Source organism: Zonotrichia leucophrys, chromosome 3 (genome assembly GCF_028769735.1).
Source record: "Zonotrichia leucophrys gambelii isolate GWCS_2022_RI chromosome 3, RI_Zleu_2.0, whole genome shotgun sequence".
Lineage (NCBI taxonomy): Eukaryota > Metazoa > Chordata > Aves > Passeriformes > Passerellidae > Zonotrichia > Zonotrichia leucophrys.
In genome coordinates, this window is record NC_088172.1 from 24,470,487 (window position 1) to 24,486,109 (window position 15,623).

The 15,623-nt window shown below is 38.8% G+C and overlaps 1 protein-coding gene across 15 annotated transcripts in view; it reads right to left on the minus strand.

Moving 5' to 3' along the window:
• MYT1L (myelin transcription factor 1 like) overlaps positions 1-15,623 on the minus strand; it is a 300,554-nt gene that overhangs the window by 89,197 nt on the left and 195,734 nt on the right. For 11 of the 15 annotated variants that reach the window (XM_064707653.1, XM_064707666.1, XM_064707656.1 and 8 more), the window contains exon 6: positions 15,223-15,596. In XM_064707653.1, coding sequence (XP_064563723.1) covers positions 15,223-15,596 — 374 coding nt within the window. The remainder of the gene's footprint in view (positions 1-15,222; positions 15,597-15,623) is intronic. The other 4 variants (XM_064707662.1, XM_064707654.1, XM_064707664.1 and 1 more) reach the window with 1 other exon arrangement.

Here is a 15,623-nt window from a genome sequence, read left to right on the forward strand (position 1 = left end):
CTCTGCCACAGAGACAGCTGAAAATACTTTTTGTTTACCTACAGGTATGCCTTTAAGTAGGAAAGGTCCTTGATTGGTATGAAGCCTTGTTTGGTTTGTGGTACCTGCAATATTTGGTATAAAGACATATGTTTAGGTTTGAGAAGAAATGAGCTGAGATTATCTGTGAACAGAAGGGGATATGCTGGGTTTGAAAGGGCAGGAAATTTAGCCAGTCACTCCCACCTGGTCCACGCTTCTTTGTGAATCAGGTTCAGGCAGCCCTTAATTGTTTTAACTTGACTTCTGTCTGGGCAGATAATGAGATGGCTTTAGCTGATGACTGGCATTCATTTCATCCTACTTTTTCTCCCCAGGAAGTCAATATGAGGGAGGCAAGATATTTTATCTCACAGCTTTATAATGATTCAATGGAGTTTGGCAGTTTCTTGCCTTCTCTCAGGGTTCCACAGCTCAGCAGGGCACCAGGGAATGAGGAAGCCAAAGCTATTCTCCAGATACTGGGATACAGCAGGAAGACAGCAGGGGAGCAGAGGACCAGCTGCACTGATGGCACAACACCCACTAAGAGAGCTCCTGGTATGGAGCTTCTCATGGGGCTATTCCTAAGAGTGCTCCAGAAACAGTGACCTGTGCCTACATCCCTCTCCATATTCATTGCTTTACAAAGGATGCAGCCTGAAGAACACATTTTTCAGTTCATAAAGCAATATTTTCTTTATCACTGAGACAAGAGGTTGGAATCCTTAGTATAGGGATACATAATCTCTTTTAACTGGTTTTTTTTTCAGCTCAGATCTCTGACTCAGTGTCAGGCCATGTCTCCATATGAGCTACTCATATAGATTCCATTTACAGCTAATGGACAAAAACATGCATCCTGGGATATGATTTTTCATCCTAACCTAGGTATCTATAGTAGATTGGCTGAATTATCCCCCAGAAGTGACTATTTATCTTGATTCATTACCAATGAAACTGAGGGGGTGAATCCTATCCGTATTGCTTTCACTCAAAATTCTCAAGCTGATCCGTGCTGAATTTCAATGCTGTCTTTAGTATGATACAGTAAGAACTGCTGAGTGAAAGGAATGAGGAGATACCCAAAAGAAACTATCTTTTGGTTGTGTATAGGCAAAGATATATCAGGAAAGGCTGATGTGGATGGGATACTACAGATGCTTTGGATGGGATATATGCTCATGACTGTATAATTTACATTATTGCTTGGTCTCCATTATAAGTTTAATTACTTTTTTATAGTTGTGTTTGATTACCAAAAAAAGCCTGTTTGTGCTTTGATTAGCTGACCTGACTGGTCAAAGGGACAGAGGCACATATCACTACCATTCTAGAGGATGACAGAACTGCTGAATATGGTATCATTGAAATTTCTTCTTCATGTCTCTCTTTTTATCCCCTCAATGAGTTCAGTGCCAAAGAATCTGGAAAGACAAAGAAATATACACACACAAGTGCCAGACTTTACTTCATCTGAAATGTAAAGCTTTTCGTTAGGATGCTTGTTTCTTTATTTTTATCCCTTCATCTAGCTTTTTAGTCTGCATTTGTCTCATTCCCTATGTTCTCATGACAGGGAAGGCTGAGTAATAATCCATAGTATAAGAAGAAAGTAAACACAAAGAATTTTTTACATCTTTGGTTATAGCCCTGTATTATTAATATTCTCTTCTGTCCCTATTAATTAATGACAGAACAGTAAATGGAGAAGTGGAATGTGATTATTCATGCTGCTATACTCTTAGCGAGGCTCTGGCATGATTTTGACTTGAGTGACTTAGCAGTTTTCCAGCAGTGTCCCGATGAAGTGGAGGAGTGCTGGTTAGGGACCATTCCCAAGGAGTTTGAATGTGGTGAATGTATTTTGGATGGTAAAAGATTAGCTATGTATGCACCCAAATCATGCCACAGTTGAACTCAGCATTAAATGATTGGACTATCGTCTGTTTTATTCACTCACATGGATGTAGTCACTGAGTAATGTGACTGAAGGGACAAAGGCAGAAAACCCCATAAGCTGGGATAAATGGAGAACACATTTCAGAAGGAACAAGTAAGGCAAATATCAACTATTTACCATGGGTTTACATGGCAAGGTTTTGGTAGCAGGGTGGGCTACAACTTCCAGCAACTTCCCCCATGTTCAGGAGAGCCAATGCCAGCCAGCTCCACTGCTGGCAAAGGCTGAGCCCATCAATGATGGTAGAAAGATCTCTGTGATAACATATTTTAGAAGGAAAAATACAATTTATTGGGCAGAAGTAACTGCAGACAGAGAAGAGTTGAGTGAGAATATGTTAGAGGAACAGGAGGGGTAGGAGATGCTCCAGGCACTGGAGCTGAGATTCCCCTGCAGCCTGTGGTACAGACCATGGTGAGGCAGCTGTGGCCCTGCAGCCCATGGAGGTCCACGGTGGAGCAGAGATCCACCTGCAGCCTGTGGAGGAGCCCACATCTGAGCAAGTGGATGCTTGAAGGAGGCTATGACCCTCTGGGAAGGCTGCAATGAAACAGGCTCCTGCCAGGATCTGTGGCCCTATGGAGAGAGGAGCCCATGGTGGAGCATGTTTGCTGGCAGGACTGGTGACCCCATGGAGGACCCACACTGGAGGAGTCTGCTCCTGAAGGGCTGCACCCTGTAGAAAGGAACCCATGCTGGAGCAGTGTAAGAACTGAAGCCCATGGGAAAGACTCAAACTGAAATTCATGGAGGATTGTCTCCCATGGGAGGGATCCCACAATTGAACAGGGGAAGGACTCCTTTCCCCGAGAAGGAAGCAGTGCGAGAAACAACCTGTGATGAACTGTCTGTAACCCTCATTCCCTTTCTCCCTGCACCACTGGAGAGAGCTGGCAGATCCTGGAAAAGAGGCTTTAATTTGCTTCTCATTATCCTCTTCTGGTTTTCATTGGTAAATTCAAATAATTGCCCCAAGTTGACACTGTTCTGCCTTTGAAAGCAACTGGTGAGTTATCTCTTCCTGACTTTATCTCAGCTCAGGAGGGAAATTATAAGATTGGCTTTAGTGGACACCTGGCATCTAGTGAGAGTCAACCCTGCCCAATCAAGCTACTCCAGTCAGCCAAGTACACAAATACAGGGGACCTCAAAAAAGAGAAAATGGTGACTCAATGGCTCTTAGCAAGCTGCAAAGAGTCTTTAGTACCGTCTTTTTATTTGCCATCTATGTGTACATAGCCCATGTGACTGAAGTGTGTAAGAATGAGAGTACCAGTCAGCTGTAAATGCAGGAAATGTATGTTACCAGATATAGATCACCTTTTATATCACTATGGCATCTGGAAAGATATTTCCAGTGAGGCTCTTTCAAGTACCTGTCCACCTGAAGACCTCACACTGCTCCCATTTTAGAATTTGAGTGATTTCACACTGCTGTTCAGATCTGCACTGGAATATCTGTCCTGAGGATGAAAGCTTGTATCTCTTAAAAGGGGAGTATTTGCTGGACAAATGTAACAACCTACGTAATTACATACATTTCTATACATTTCCAACTAAATATGTACCTACTAGCTAGGATGGCAGTGGCTTTGTTGCCAGTCTCACAGGGCCTAAATAGAGTTCAGCAGCACAGCCTCAGTGCATGGCTGAAATCTGTGTGCTGAGAATAACTATCCTCACAGAAACAACAAGCAACAAACAAATAAATCAAATAACCACAATAGCCAGCTGTCCAAAATGTATGCATGTAGATACATAGACAACCTTACACCATACAAAATTAAAACCTGAGTCTGAGTCTTGTTTCAGGATCCTTCAGTCTAGAACCTATTTTGCCGGAGTCCTCTGGTGAAAGTAATGTATGTGAGATAAAGTCAATACCTTTACTTCTGCCTGAAACTATTTATGTTGGTTTTTTTTTTTTTTTCACTTTATCATATTGCTCCCTCAAATTTGCCTTTTGTGTGACGATTTTTAGATTCTAATCTCATTAATTTAACTTTCTGTGCATTAAAGCATCTGAGCCAATGGAATGAACCTATTCAACATGTTTTGTATCTGGTGCTGTATTATGTTTTATGACTTAAAATGAATTTATTAAATGGAACTGCATCGAATCCATTCCTAAAACTCAGATAAACTGTGTACATTATTTCTACATTGCCCATCTTCTTGATGTGCAATTTGCAGATTTCAAGCAAAACACTTACTTGCCAGAGGACAGTAATTCTTTCTTTAAAAAGTACAGTGCTATTAATTTTAGTTATGCATTTTTTAAAAAGTTAGTAATTTGGGTTCATTGCTGTTTGTATCTTATACAGACATCAAGTATAGTTTAAAAATCCTTATTTACAGTATTATAAAAAGTCTGAGAGAGTCCACACATATTGGATGGGGTTCTAAAAGTGCTCTGAATGTGTCTAGTTCTGATTCTACTAATTGTCGGATCTCAAGATCTCAGTCCTGAGATGCTGAGCCTCCGAGACCCTGGGGGGGCTCGGGACTCCTGGAATGTTGCCAGAAGTGTCTGGTAGATGGACTTTAACCCTACACAGGAGACGACAAGGATGAGGGCTTCACAGGGTGAATGGTGAAGGGATTAGTTAATTAGAGGGTGAGACACAAGGTTTAAGATTTATGTACAGGGGGGTTTAGAGGAGTAAGATGGAGGAATTGGGGTGTGTCCTGTCCTTCTTCTTCTTCCTCTTCTCCTCCATCTTCTTTGGCCACGGTGGCACTCCTGGATTGGTTATTACTAAGAGTACACCGAGTTATAACAATAGATGGTATTGGGGAAAAATGATAAATATTGTATACGTAGCAAGGGGTATAAAGATACGTGGCGGTCAGGGGGACGACACAGTGTGCCCATGGCTGACTGCTGAGCGGATCTCTGGTGGCTGAAAGAACATCTTTTAGATAAACAATTAATAAACATAAAACCAGAAAGAAGAACTGAAGCCTCTTCTCGTCTTTCGATACGCGGGCTGCCCCAAGGCCACCCCGGGCCTTTCCAGGCCCCTCAAACAGCCGAGATAAAGCCGGACAACTAATGACAATGATAAAGAATTCTATCATTAAGAAAATAAGACACAGTAAGCTACTTCACATCATGAACTATAGGAAAATGCTCACGTATAACCAGGGAGGAGAAAATATAACAGAAAAAAACTGTGCTGCATTGCCTGTCAGTGTGGGTATTTTGTTCAGCCCTGATCTTCCATCTTAAAGCTTTTTAACTGTTAATTTAAAGATTCTTTACTGCAGCTTTCACATCTGTCATTTCCTGCTGTCCATGAAGGAATCCTAACAGCATATTTCATTTGCTCTCTGCAGTATTCCCATGCTCACTTCTTAAGTGTTTCTTTACATCTTTCTGCATTTTTCTTTCCTGCATAAGCCGTGTCATCCCTTTTATATTTGGAACTTATTGTTTCGATCTCTGGGTCTGAAGACCCTCCAGCTGCTGAATCAATTTTTTTCTTAAACTCATAACATATCTTTAATGAGGATTTCAACATAAATCACTTTTAAAAAATCTTACAGATAGCATCAGTAATTTCTAAAACACTTTCAGATTAGACTTCTCATGTTGCATGTTGTGTAGAAAAGAACAATCATATTCCTCTACTTCTTGGTGATACAATTACATCTATACCCATCTGTGCCTTAAACTGGGAGACACCTTAACACCAATCAGTCGTTCAAAGCTCTGCTCTGATGTGTACAGCTCCAGTCTTACAAAGCTCTCTGCCTATCTGCTATTTAAGCACCAAAAGATTCTAGACACTGGGTCTTTTCATACATAACTTTCCAGACAAACCTAATCCAATAGCTATGCTCTAATGTACACCTGAAAGAAGAAGGCTTCCCATGAAGCGTTGCTTTGATTGGCTAGCCTAATTTGTAGCCAAGAAAAGAATGGTTTGTTTCCTCTTTCATTTCCCCTGCTCACCCCCATTTGCCCATCGCCCAGGTGAAACACATTGTTTAGTGGGTAACTCACTAAGGAAACAGAAGAGTAAAAGCTCTCATGGTTTATATAGATTCCATATCATATTTCCCAAAAACATTTGCTAGTCACCAGAATAAAAGCTAGACTGGATTCAAGCTCCATTAGGGAGCTAAAAACACAAGAGTAGAGTAAGACCCATACTTTAAGACCCACACTTTTTTTTAATGCTAATTGGTCATACAAAAATACAATGTGTTTATTGTAGATGTTATACAATGACACTTGCCTTGAAGAGAGAAATGCAGTGTCTCTTCCCTGTGCCCACGACTGATTTTGTAGCCTAATATTAAGAAGTCAAGCCATAAGATGGTTACAAGGTCCCTGGAGCAGAGACAGAACTCAGCATGGCTTGCATCCTCAGGAGAATGATCCCCTTTGGCCTACAGCAGTCCTTGAGTGCTTTTTCTGGGGTGTGACAGAGCTCCATCACCGTGTGTGAGAGCAATCCCTACAAAGCAAAGCAGTCACTAGCACACAACCTCCTGCGCTAGGAACAAAGGACATGTGGCATTGAACTCCTGCATCACTTGCTACACTCAGCTCAGGCACCTGCATTACAGATAGGGGCACAATCTTCATTCCATTCTATTGTGAAACATTTATCTTGTTCCATAAATGTAACAGGATCCTTGGATCCTAATCCTAAAATTCCAGTTTCTATTCATCTAAAAGTTGTCCTTTTTGCCTGTATTTCCAGGGAAGGACGTTCATAGACTGTGCTCACCAGATAATAAACAAACACTACTATAAAGTTTAGTATACTTTTTATAAGTCCAACTTCAGCCCTATCCCTAAAAATCATTCCATAATAATGATCTGATATTCTCTATTTCCATTATTACTTTTTAAAATATATTTTTCTCTTAATGATCTGAGGGCAAAGTTTTATTCAACACATTGCAATAGAAGAAGAAACAATTTTTAACTTTCCACTGGATGCCAGCCTTAAAGTTGAACAATGTTTCAATTATTGCAGATGACAGAATGACAATATTCTGTAAATCTTCAGCCCAGTTTTTTACTTGGTGTCCAAGAAATTGCTTAGCAGATGTACTTGTTTATACAGAACTCTATAATAAGTGGAGGCAGTTGGTGGAACAATAGATTTGATACAATAGAAATCTGAAGCAAAGTAGTTGCACAGCTTGCCTTAAAGTATATGAATAGTAAGGAATCTCACCACATATGCTTTGTAATGACAGAACCCTAGTCTGACAAGGGCCTGAGCAGCTTTGCAAACACTCCTGTGTTAGGTGAATGGAAGTGTTCATGACACACAGACCTTGCCCTTGTTCTGTCAGCAATCAATCCCTGTCTGTGGAGCACGAGGAGAATGTCTGCTTGATTTGTCTGGTTTTGTAATTGTAAGTTCAGTTCTTCTGTGGCATTACTTTAATGTCACAGCAATCCTAGTACTTACCCTTCCTATTTAATAGTATAGGCTGAAAAATAAAACTTTTGGGATGAGAGAACTATCACATGATGAGTTCACCTAATAAACCCTGACTAAATCTTGAGTTGTCAATCCTGTTAGCTTTCTCTGACAGAGCCACCACAAACTTTTGCTATAGCAATAATGTTTACTGCAGACAGCATACAATATATGACACGCTCTCCATGTGGTGGAATGGATACTTGAAATGCTTCATGTTAGTGACAATTTTCAGTGCTTTCTGCATGAGGCCTTAATGTAACCACACAATTGTGAGGATTTCAGTACCAGTGACCAAACCCAGCCTCCTTTAGGTAGTTTCTTTCCTATCATTAGTTTTGTTTTGTTTGTCTGTTTGTTTGGGTTTTTTGTATTCTGATACATGATTTGGACTTCCTTGCTGTTCAGCTTGCTAAGAACAGTGGAATCTGTAGCTCCCAGAACCTACTGTCAAGAGAAAAAAATTGAATACATTAATTTACAGAAGGGCAGGTATTTCTTGTGATAAAAAACACTACATCATATGTGATATCAGTGACAAAAGAAAAAAATTCAATTGCTTTGAGACCTATAAGGAAGAGATGCGTCCATAACACAAAAGTCCTCAAAAGTATATAAAAGTACATATACATGTTCATTAAACATCAGTGTTTTTGTTTCAAAAGAATTCTTTTTTAGGTTTATCTGTTTCAGTTAAAAAAAAATTCTGTGATTTGAGGCCTTTTCTAGGACTGCAAATTTGATTTGTGAGAATGGACATGGATCAGAAGAAATTATCAATCCAAGCTGTAATTTTATTTCATTTTATTATCTCCTGGGGGAGCTCTAATAAGGCAAAATTGAGCTACCAAATAAAGTTCTCTGCTTTTCAGGGTAAAAAGCTACCGTTTGTGTTCACTCTTTTAGGACAAAGACTGTAAGCCCAGGGAGAATTGTGAATTGAGAGGGTCATCAAAATTGCTCGTAGAGCTGCACTCTAAACACAAGAGGAAAACCAGGAATCTCCAATACTGACCAAGCAAATGTTATTTTAAAGAATCATTACATCTGTAGTGTCCAGAAGGATTCACACAGAATCTGTGGTCACTGTGTAAGGTGCAGTATAGTGTGGGCAATGGACTCTTTGAAGTAGCACTGTGAAAGACAAAGCAATTCAAAGAGAGATCATGAAGAGCTCAGTTTTGTACAACCCCTGAATATGTTTCTAAAAGTGACATATTCCAGATGTGAGACCTTCTACAACAGCGTCAGGTCATTTACAAATATGGATGCAAAGAGCTGCTATATAAATTGAGCTTATTATTGGTTCTTTAAAGCACTACATTATATAACCAACTGGCTTCTTGGCACAATTGTGCCAAAACCAGATCATTGGCAATGAACAGGTCACAGAGAGTCTAAGTGAGAACAGAGCTACACCTCAAAGACTACAGGACTTTAATTTCTTCTCTAATCCATCTTATTCCAGAAAGAATTAATTTTACAGTAAGATCTTGTCAGACATCAAATGAAATAGGAAAAAGTCAAGGATCTACTCAGCATTTTTCTGCAGACAGAAGGATGCAATGGAAATGCAGAAAAGACAGCCTTTCCCTGAGGAGTGCAACCCCTGAGAATCCAAAGCAGTGCTGCACAAACATGCTTCCTTTCCAAACCTACTGCTCTGGCAAAACTAGAAAAAGCACTGGTCACAGACAAGCCCTGAAACAATCTGACAGTACAAGGGCCCAACATCACATGTTCAGCTAACACTGAATGAAGGGATTAGTGTATTAGAAACACAATAAAGCAGCCCCATGCCATGTGAAACAGTTTCAGAATAAAGCAGCACTGAAGTCTCAGATGTGGTGCTGAATGTGCTCCTTGATGCTTTTACCAAGGCCTTCAGTTCAGACCATGAACACTTTAAGTATGCCAGTGTCCTCTACAGAATTTCTGCTTACATCAACTGAAGTCGTGTATGACAGACATCTATAATCTGTCTCATCAAAGGTTAATAATCTCCTTACATTGCAGAAAGCTATAATTGAATAATTTGCTTTTGGAGGATATTCCACATTATCATTTAAGTCCTTTTGTTTGTAGGAAAGGAGTTAAATACATAAGATGGAGAGTTAAATAAATCTAAACTTTTAGACACAGCCCAGAAGTTTTACTGAGCTTCTGAGTTAAAAATTCAAATTGAAGGAAGTCGTCTAAAATAGTTCTTCAAACAGAGAAAACTTAGGGATGACATGTGCAACATATCACCTCACATAAATGGAACTCCACTGACATAAAGCTATTCTTGACTTGTCTTGATGCAAACAACTCAGTATCAGACCCAATCTTACTTCAGAGAATTTAAAAATTATGTTTAAATAATGCTGTTTAATGAGTTTAAATTATGTTGTCTATGTATAGTAAAGACCTTGAGCATGGAACACAGTAAAAAGCAGAACCTTCTAACACTTGAGTCATATTTAAGTAATCAACAAACCATCCAACTGAACAACCAACCAACCAACCAATCAAACAATCAACCACAAAAACGTAACAATAACAAAAAGATCCAAACTTTTTCCACAAGAACTAGAAGTATCCAGGGGGTATTTACCAGCTAGCTGTTTCCCCACCCTACTCCAACAATCTTGGGGTTTCCAGGCCTGAACTACCAGTACCAAATGTTTTAATTGCATTATTTCCAGAAAAAATTTTTAGTGAAAATCCTGAGTCTGAATCTCTCAGTATGAAATATAAACAGGTAAACAGCAGAACATGTTGAAATCCGTGCTTGCTTCTTCAATGGAAAAAGCAGTTATCACAGATTCACAGAATATTCTGAGTTGGAAGGGAATTCCAAGGATCATTGAGTGCAACTCTTAAGAAAGTGGCCTATAAAGGGATCGAACACACAGTTTTGATATTATTAGCATTATGCTCTAATCAACTGAGCTAATCTCAGTATCAATAAAAGCTCTTATCCTGAGCCTTGACTCAACAACTCCCTGGCTTGAGCATTTAATGAGACCAGACTGGTAACTAGACCAGAAACATAACTTGAACTTTTTATCCAGAAGAATGCAATGGCCAGGAAAAATGTCGTCCAGCAGCAACTCCTAACTTTTTGTTTACTTCAAGTGGCTATTATTAGAGTGTGAGACACCCTAAGCACACGGTATCTTCTTTAATCAAGGTATAGTACAGCAGTAAAATGTATTAGGAAAGAGTTTACATCTGCTTTGTCTCATGTAAATATGTAAATTTTTTTTAGTCTCCTTTGGCCCTGAAAAAGACCCTTTTTCCCATACACATTTTCCTAGGCAGTGAAATTATGCTTTCTGTCTCTTAATTTAAAGCTATAATTTACTTCTACTAGGTGTTTTGTCTGTGAGTACACATGAATGTAGCTCTCCGCTCTGATTAAGACTGATCACCTACTGTGTCCATCAAACAGATGACCACTTTCCTTCTAGCAGTTTGAATAAATGAACATGATTAGTGGTCAGTAGGCTGACAGATGACCTTGCTAATACAGATAGGTTGTCTTAATTTCATCAAGATGTTTACATTATCAGGAGTGCTTTCAGCAGCATGCACAGCTGGAAAGATGTGTGGCAAAATGTTTTCCTCAGCGCATGGGCTTCTTTCATCTTTTAGATTGGTGTTTGCATCTTTTCTTGCTTAGAGGACACAAGTGCTTCAGAAACAATCTGCTATGGGGATCAGGAAGATAGTGGAGGGCAATAACAATCTGGTAGATGGATTTCACATTTTGAGGGTCTGTCTGTGTTGAGCTCATGCAAATGAAAGAAAAACAAAACACTATGAAGTTTTTTTAAAAAAATCCTACAATTTAAACAAATGTTGTTGGATTCAATGATCTTAAGAGGTCTCTTCCAACCTAAAAATTATATTATTCTATGAAATATGAAAACAGGTAGAACATCTATGTCCATGTGCTAGTTTTTCTTATCAGAAAAACCTGTACTGTGTCTCCTTTGAATACACACTGCTATCTGTGGTTTAAAGCGATTTCTGAAGTGCATTTCACTGGAAAAATTCAGTGCAATACCACATATTAGTATACTGGTTATGCCAATTACTTTGAGTTCAAAAGAAAGTGTAAGGGACCATCTAAAAGACTCCTAATTCACCTGTTGAGAAACTGTAATAATTTCTGTAGCATCATCTGTGAAATGGCTTTGAATGATGTATCAAATTTCCTTAGGTCTAGAATCAACCTAACTCCTCCTGTTCCTGATTAGAAAATACCTGGCGTACAAGCAGTTTGAATGTCTTCCTGCAATATGGACTAAATGGCTCCTTGGAACATCTATTCCAGGACCTTCTCCAAGGGAGTTTTTTTTGTTTTTTAATAGAAAAGCATTGTGAAATGGTCTTCAGGATCCAACTACCTGAAGCAAGCTCATCTCAGAAGAAGGTACTTTGGTTTGTCTTGAAAACTGAAAGGACACTTGAGTTTTTAATCCAAAGGTTCTTGGCAGTTGCCATCACAGAGAACGGGTGCTTCCAAAGAAGCCTTTACTCTCACTCCTTCCCATTTGTATTTCAATTTATTGGTTAGGCTATCACAGGTAACACAGGTCATCTCTATCTTTCCTTTTTTTCCCTGGGACAGAAGAGTAATCAGAAAGATTCATCTTTCCTTTAGCAGTTGTGCTGAACATAAGGGCTTCTCAAGTCTCTTTATAGATGGGTGGACAAATACCTGCTCTTCAAAGAGATTCAGATTTAATGGAAATTTAGAGGATATGCTAGCTATTGATGGAGAGTTTAAAACATGAATTTTGGTTCAAAGGATTGTGTAGAGAAGTACAAGCACAGAATTTAGGACCCATCAGAAAAAGTTTAGTTGTTTTTTTTTCCTTGTAGTGATTTTCAGAAAGGCTGTGATGGTTTCAGTGAATGCACAAGTATTTCCAATAGGAACTGTTTATCTACATTACCTGTATACTACCTACATCTGCTGAGAACCCCATCCAAAATTGCCATTCCTTTAAGCAAAAAGGAATGGGCAATGACACAACAGTGACAGACCTGAGTTTCCAAGGATTTACCCTTTTCTTCTAGAAAACTGAATTTGACCTAAGAAACAGTAAAATACCTTACTCTTACAGTCCTACCCTCTCCCTTCCCCCTCCTCCCCATTTCTGCCTCTATAGTCCTGTCCTATACATGCTGATGGAATTCTTCTGTCACCAATACTTATGATTTTAACTGTTTCGTTCACCTAGATTATAGCTACTTCTGGAAATTTTCTGAACTGCTATCATCTACAGTACTAGTGACAGAAACCTTCATGAGAACTGTGTAGGCATCCTGGTGACCAGTGGATAATTCTGCATTTTGTTTCTAGGGACAGGAATACTATGGCACATTAAGACCTCCTGCTAAGGTGACTTATAAGGTGGTTTTCTACAATATTGTAGTGAACCTTGTAGTGAGCAGCAAGTGATTGACTACTTAATTCATAGCTGACAGATCTAATTTTCCATATAGTCAATATGTAAAGCAAAGAGTCATATTCAGGCCATGTCGTTTAAGAATACTTAATTTTGCACCTTATTTTTCTGGAAAATCAGCAGTCCAAATTCTATCAATGCAGATTATGCTACAAGCAGGATAAAGTGAAACATCTATATCCCTACTGGAAACCATAGGAAAGAAACTATTTTTAAAATATGATTTATTGATTAGACTCTAGAACTTACAACAACCAAACTGTCATTACTCTTTACTCTTTGGTATAGTCATAAGGAATTCCATACTACCTTCCTAATCAATTGCTAGAAACTCTTCCTTGTAAATCATCTCTGCTCTAACTAGGACTGTTGCATGCTGACAACTGTGTTGATATTCAAAAGGATCATTAAATATTTCTCAAATAAAATCCTATAATCACTTCCCTGATTTCAAGAGGAATTTTTCTTAATGACTAATCATTTATATAGAACATATATTTATTTATTATTATACTTTTGTTTTATTACGGCAATCGCATGAGTTCCTAAGAAAAACTTACTTGTGTAAGTTTTAATTTCAAGTAATGCGCAGAGCAGCTAATAGAGGTACCTTTGTAAATTTTTTGCAGTTCTTAACCACAGCCTACTATATATGGAAGGAAAGCAGTCAAAAAACAATGTCAGCCTCTTCACATTGATTAGGACCACTAACTGCATGTGTAACTGTGTTAGAATAAGTAAACCACTGTGTTTCATTATCATAGAAAAATAAACTGAGGCTCAAGCCTGCTGGCTTGCCAGAAGCAATTTTCTTGAGCTCTTGAGTTTTGCTTTAGGTTTTTTTTTTTTCCTTTCATCATTTTTGATAGTGTAGATTCAAAGTTTTAATGTCAGCTGAAATCACAGCAGCAGTTGCACCATAATCTATACACCAACAAACTTAGTCACCACTATTTTTAAAGAAACTGCTAGACAACCCGCACTTGCTCATCAAGAGAGCAACAGCAGTTGCACACCAGCCTGATCTAACACAGCTTCTCTTCCAGGTTCTGAAACAGCAGAGTTCCCTGCAAAAGGAAATTACTTCCTTGTTGCATCAAACTCACGCCACTTTTAAGACTGACAATTTATCCTCTACCGATTTTGTGGTAATTCAGGCAATTGAGGAAACGCTACAGATGCAGTATCTCAGAAAACTCTGACAGCCACCCAGCTGGCCAGCATCTCACCCAAAGAGAAAGAACACTTCCAAAGTCTTTAAGATTTAAGATCTGACCTTACAGAATGCTGAAACAAAAGTCACACAACTTTCATACCTGGTTCCTAAGAGGAATCCAACTGAGGAGTGCTGAAAGCTTTTCTTATATTTTTATTGGTTAGAAAGGTGAATCTACCCAACCAAAAACGTGTTCCCTGGAAATGGGAACAAAATACTTTTTAGATAGCTCATTAATTTTTGCATGATTCCTTCATTTCACCCCAGTGCATTATGATGTCTGTCATCAGCATAAGGAGTAAATGGACAGTGATTACATATTTTGAAAGTATTATATAAAGTCCAATACCCCAAAAAAAGAGAAAGTTGAATAGGCTAATGGCAATGCTACTGCATTAATTTGGTTACTACCAGTAACCTGTATGTCTAAATGGCATTTATGCCATGGCATGATAACAAAAATATATAAACTTTAGAAAGACGTTATCTATGTAAAACTGTCACTCACTGTATTTTTTATAGAATCAACTAAAGCACACAAATTGAAGTCTAAAAGAACCAAAGTATATTATAATAGTTAGTTCTGAATAGTTTTTTACAGTGGGGGGAAGTATAGGGCAAAATTTTCAATGGGAAGAGGTCCATTTTTGCTCACAAAAATTATCTGCAAACTTGTGACAGAATTTATGTGGGCAATTGTTGACACCCTGTACACAGATCTAGCAAATACCCTTGCAAATGATCAGTACAGGCACCCAGCTGTAGCTGATGCTTTGCTTGTACCTTGGTGAATATTCTCCTGGTAACTGCATGCATTAATCCACACTAGGATTACATTTTATGCAAGCATTTTTAGCACAAACATACCTCCACCCTCCTTGTTTGAACTGTGAGTGCTGGTGTATTAAAAACATTTGGAAGACAGACTTATTAAAATAAATGTTAAGAGAACACAGTGGGGTATATTTTCAGTGTGGAGCAGAGAGATTTAACTGCATGACTTCCATTAGCTTTAATGAGAACTGAACAGCTAAATCCTCACACACCACACTAGAAGATTAACCCATAAAACACACATTGTTTACTTTTTACTAATACTCTGATTATTACCACGTTCTTCCTCCTCCTCCTCTTCTTCCTCCTCTTCTTCTTCCTCCTCCTCTTCATCCTCCACATCTTCACCTTCCTCTTCATCCTCCTCCTCTTCCTCCTCAATCTCCTCTTCTTCTTCTCGATCTATCTCCTCATCATCCTCCTCCTCGTCACCTTGCTCCTCATTATCATCAGAATATTCCTCCTCCTCTTCATCCTCTTCCTCTTCTTCCTCTTCCTTTTCATCCATCTCCTCTGTTCCATCAGTTTCATAGCACTCATCTACTGAAGAGTTGTCTGCTTTAACCACAAAGGGTTTTCTTTTGGGGGCTGGTTCTTGGGGTTGTTTATCTTGTGTTTTTCTTTTTTTTGCCAATGGGCAGCCATAAACACTGTTCAAAAATAAAAGATAAAAATTA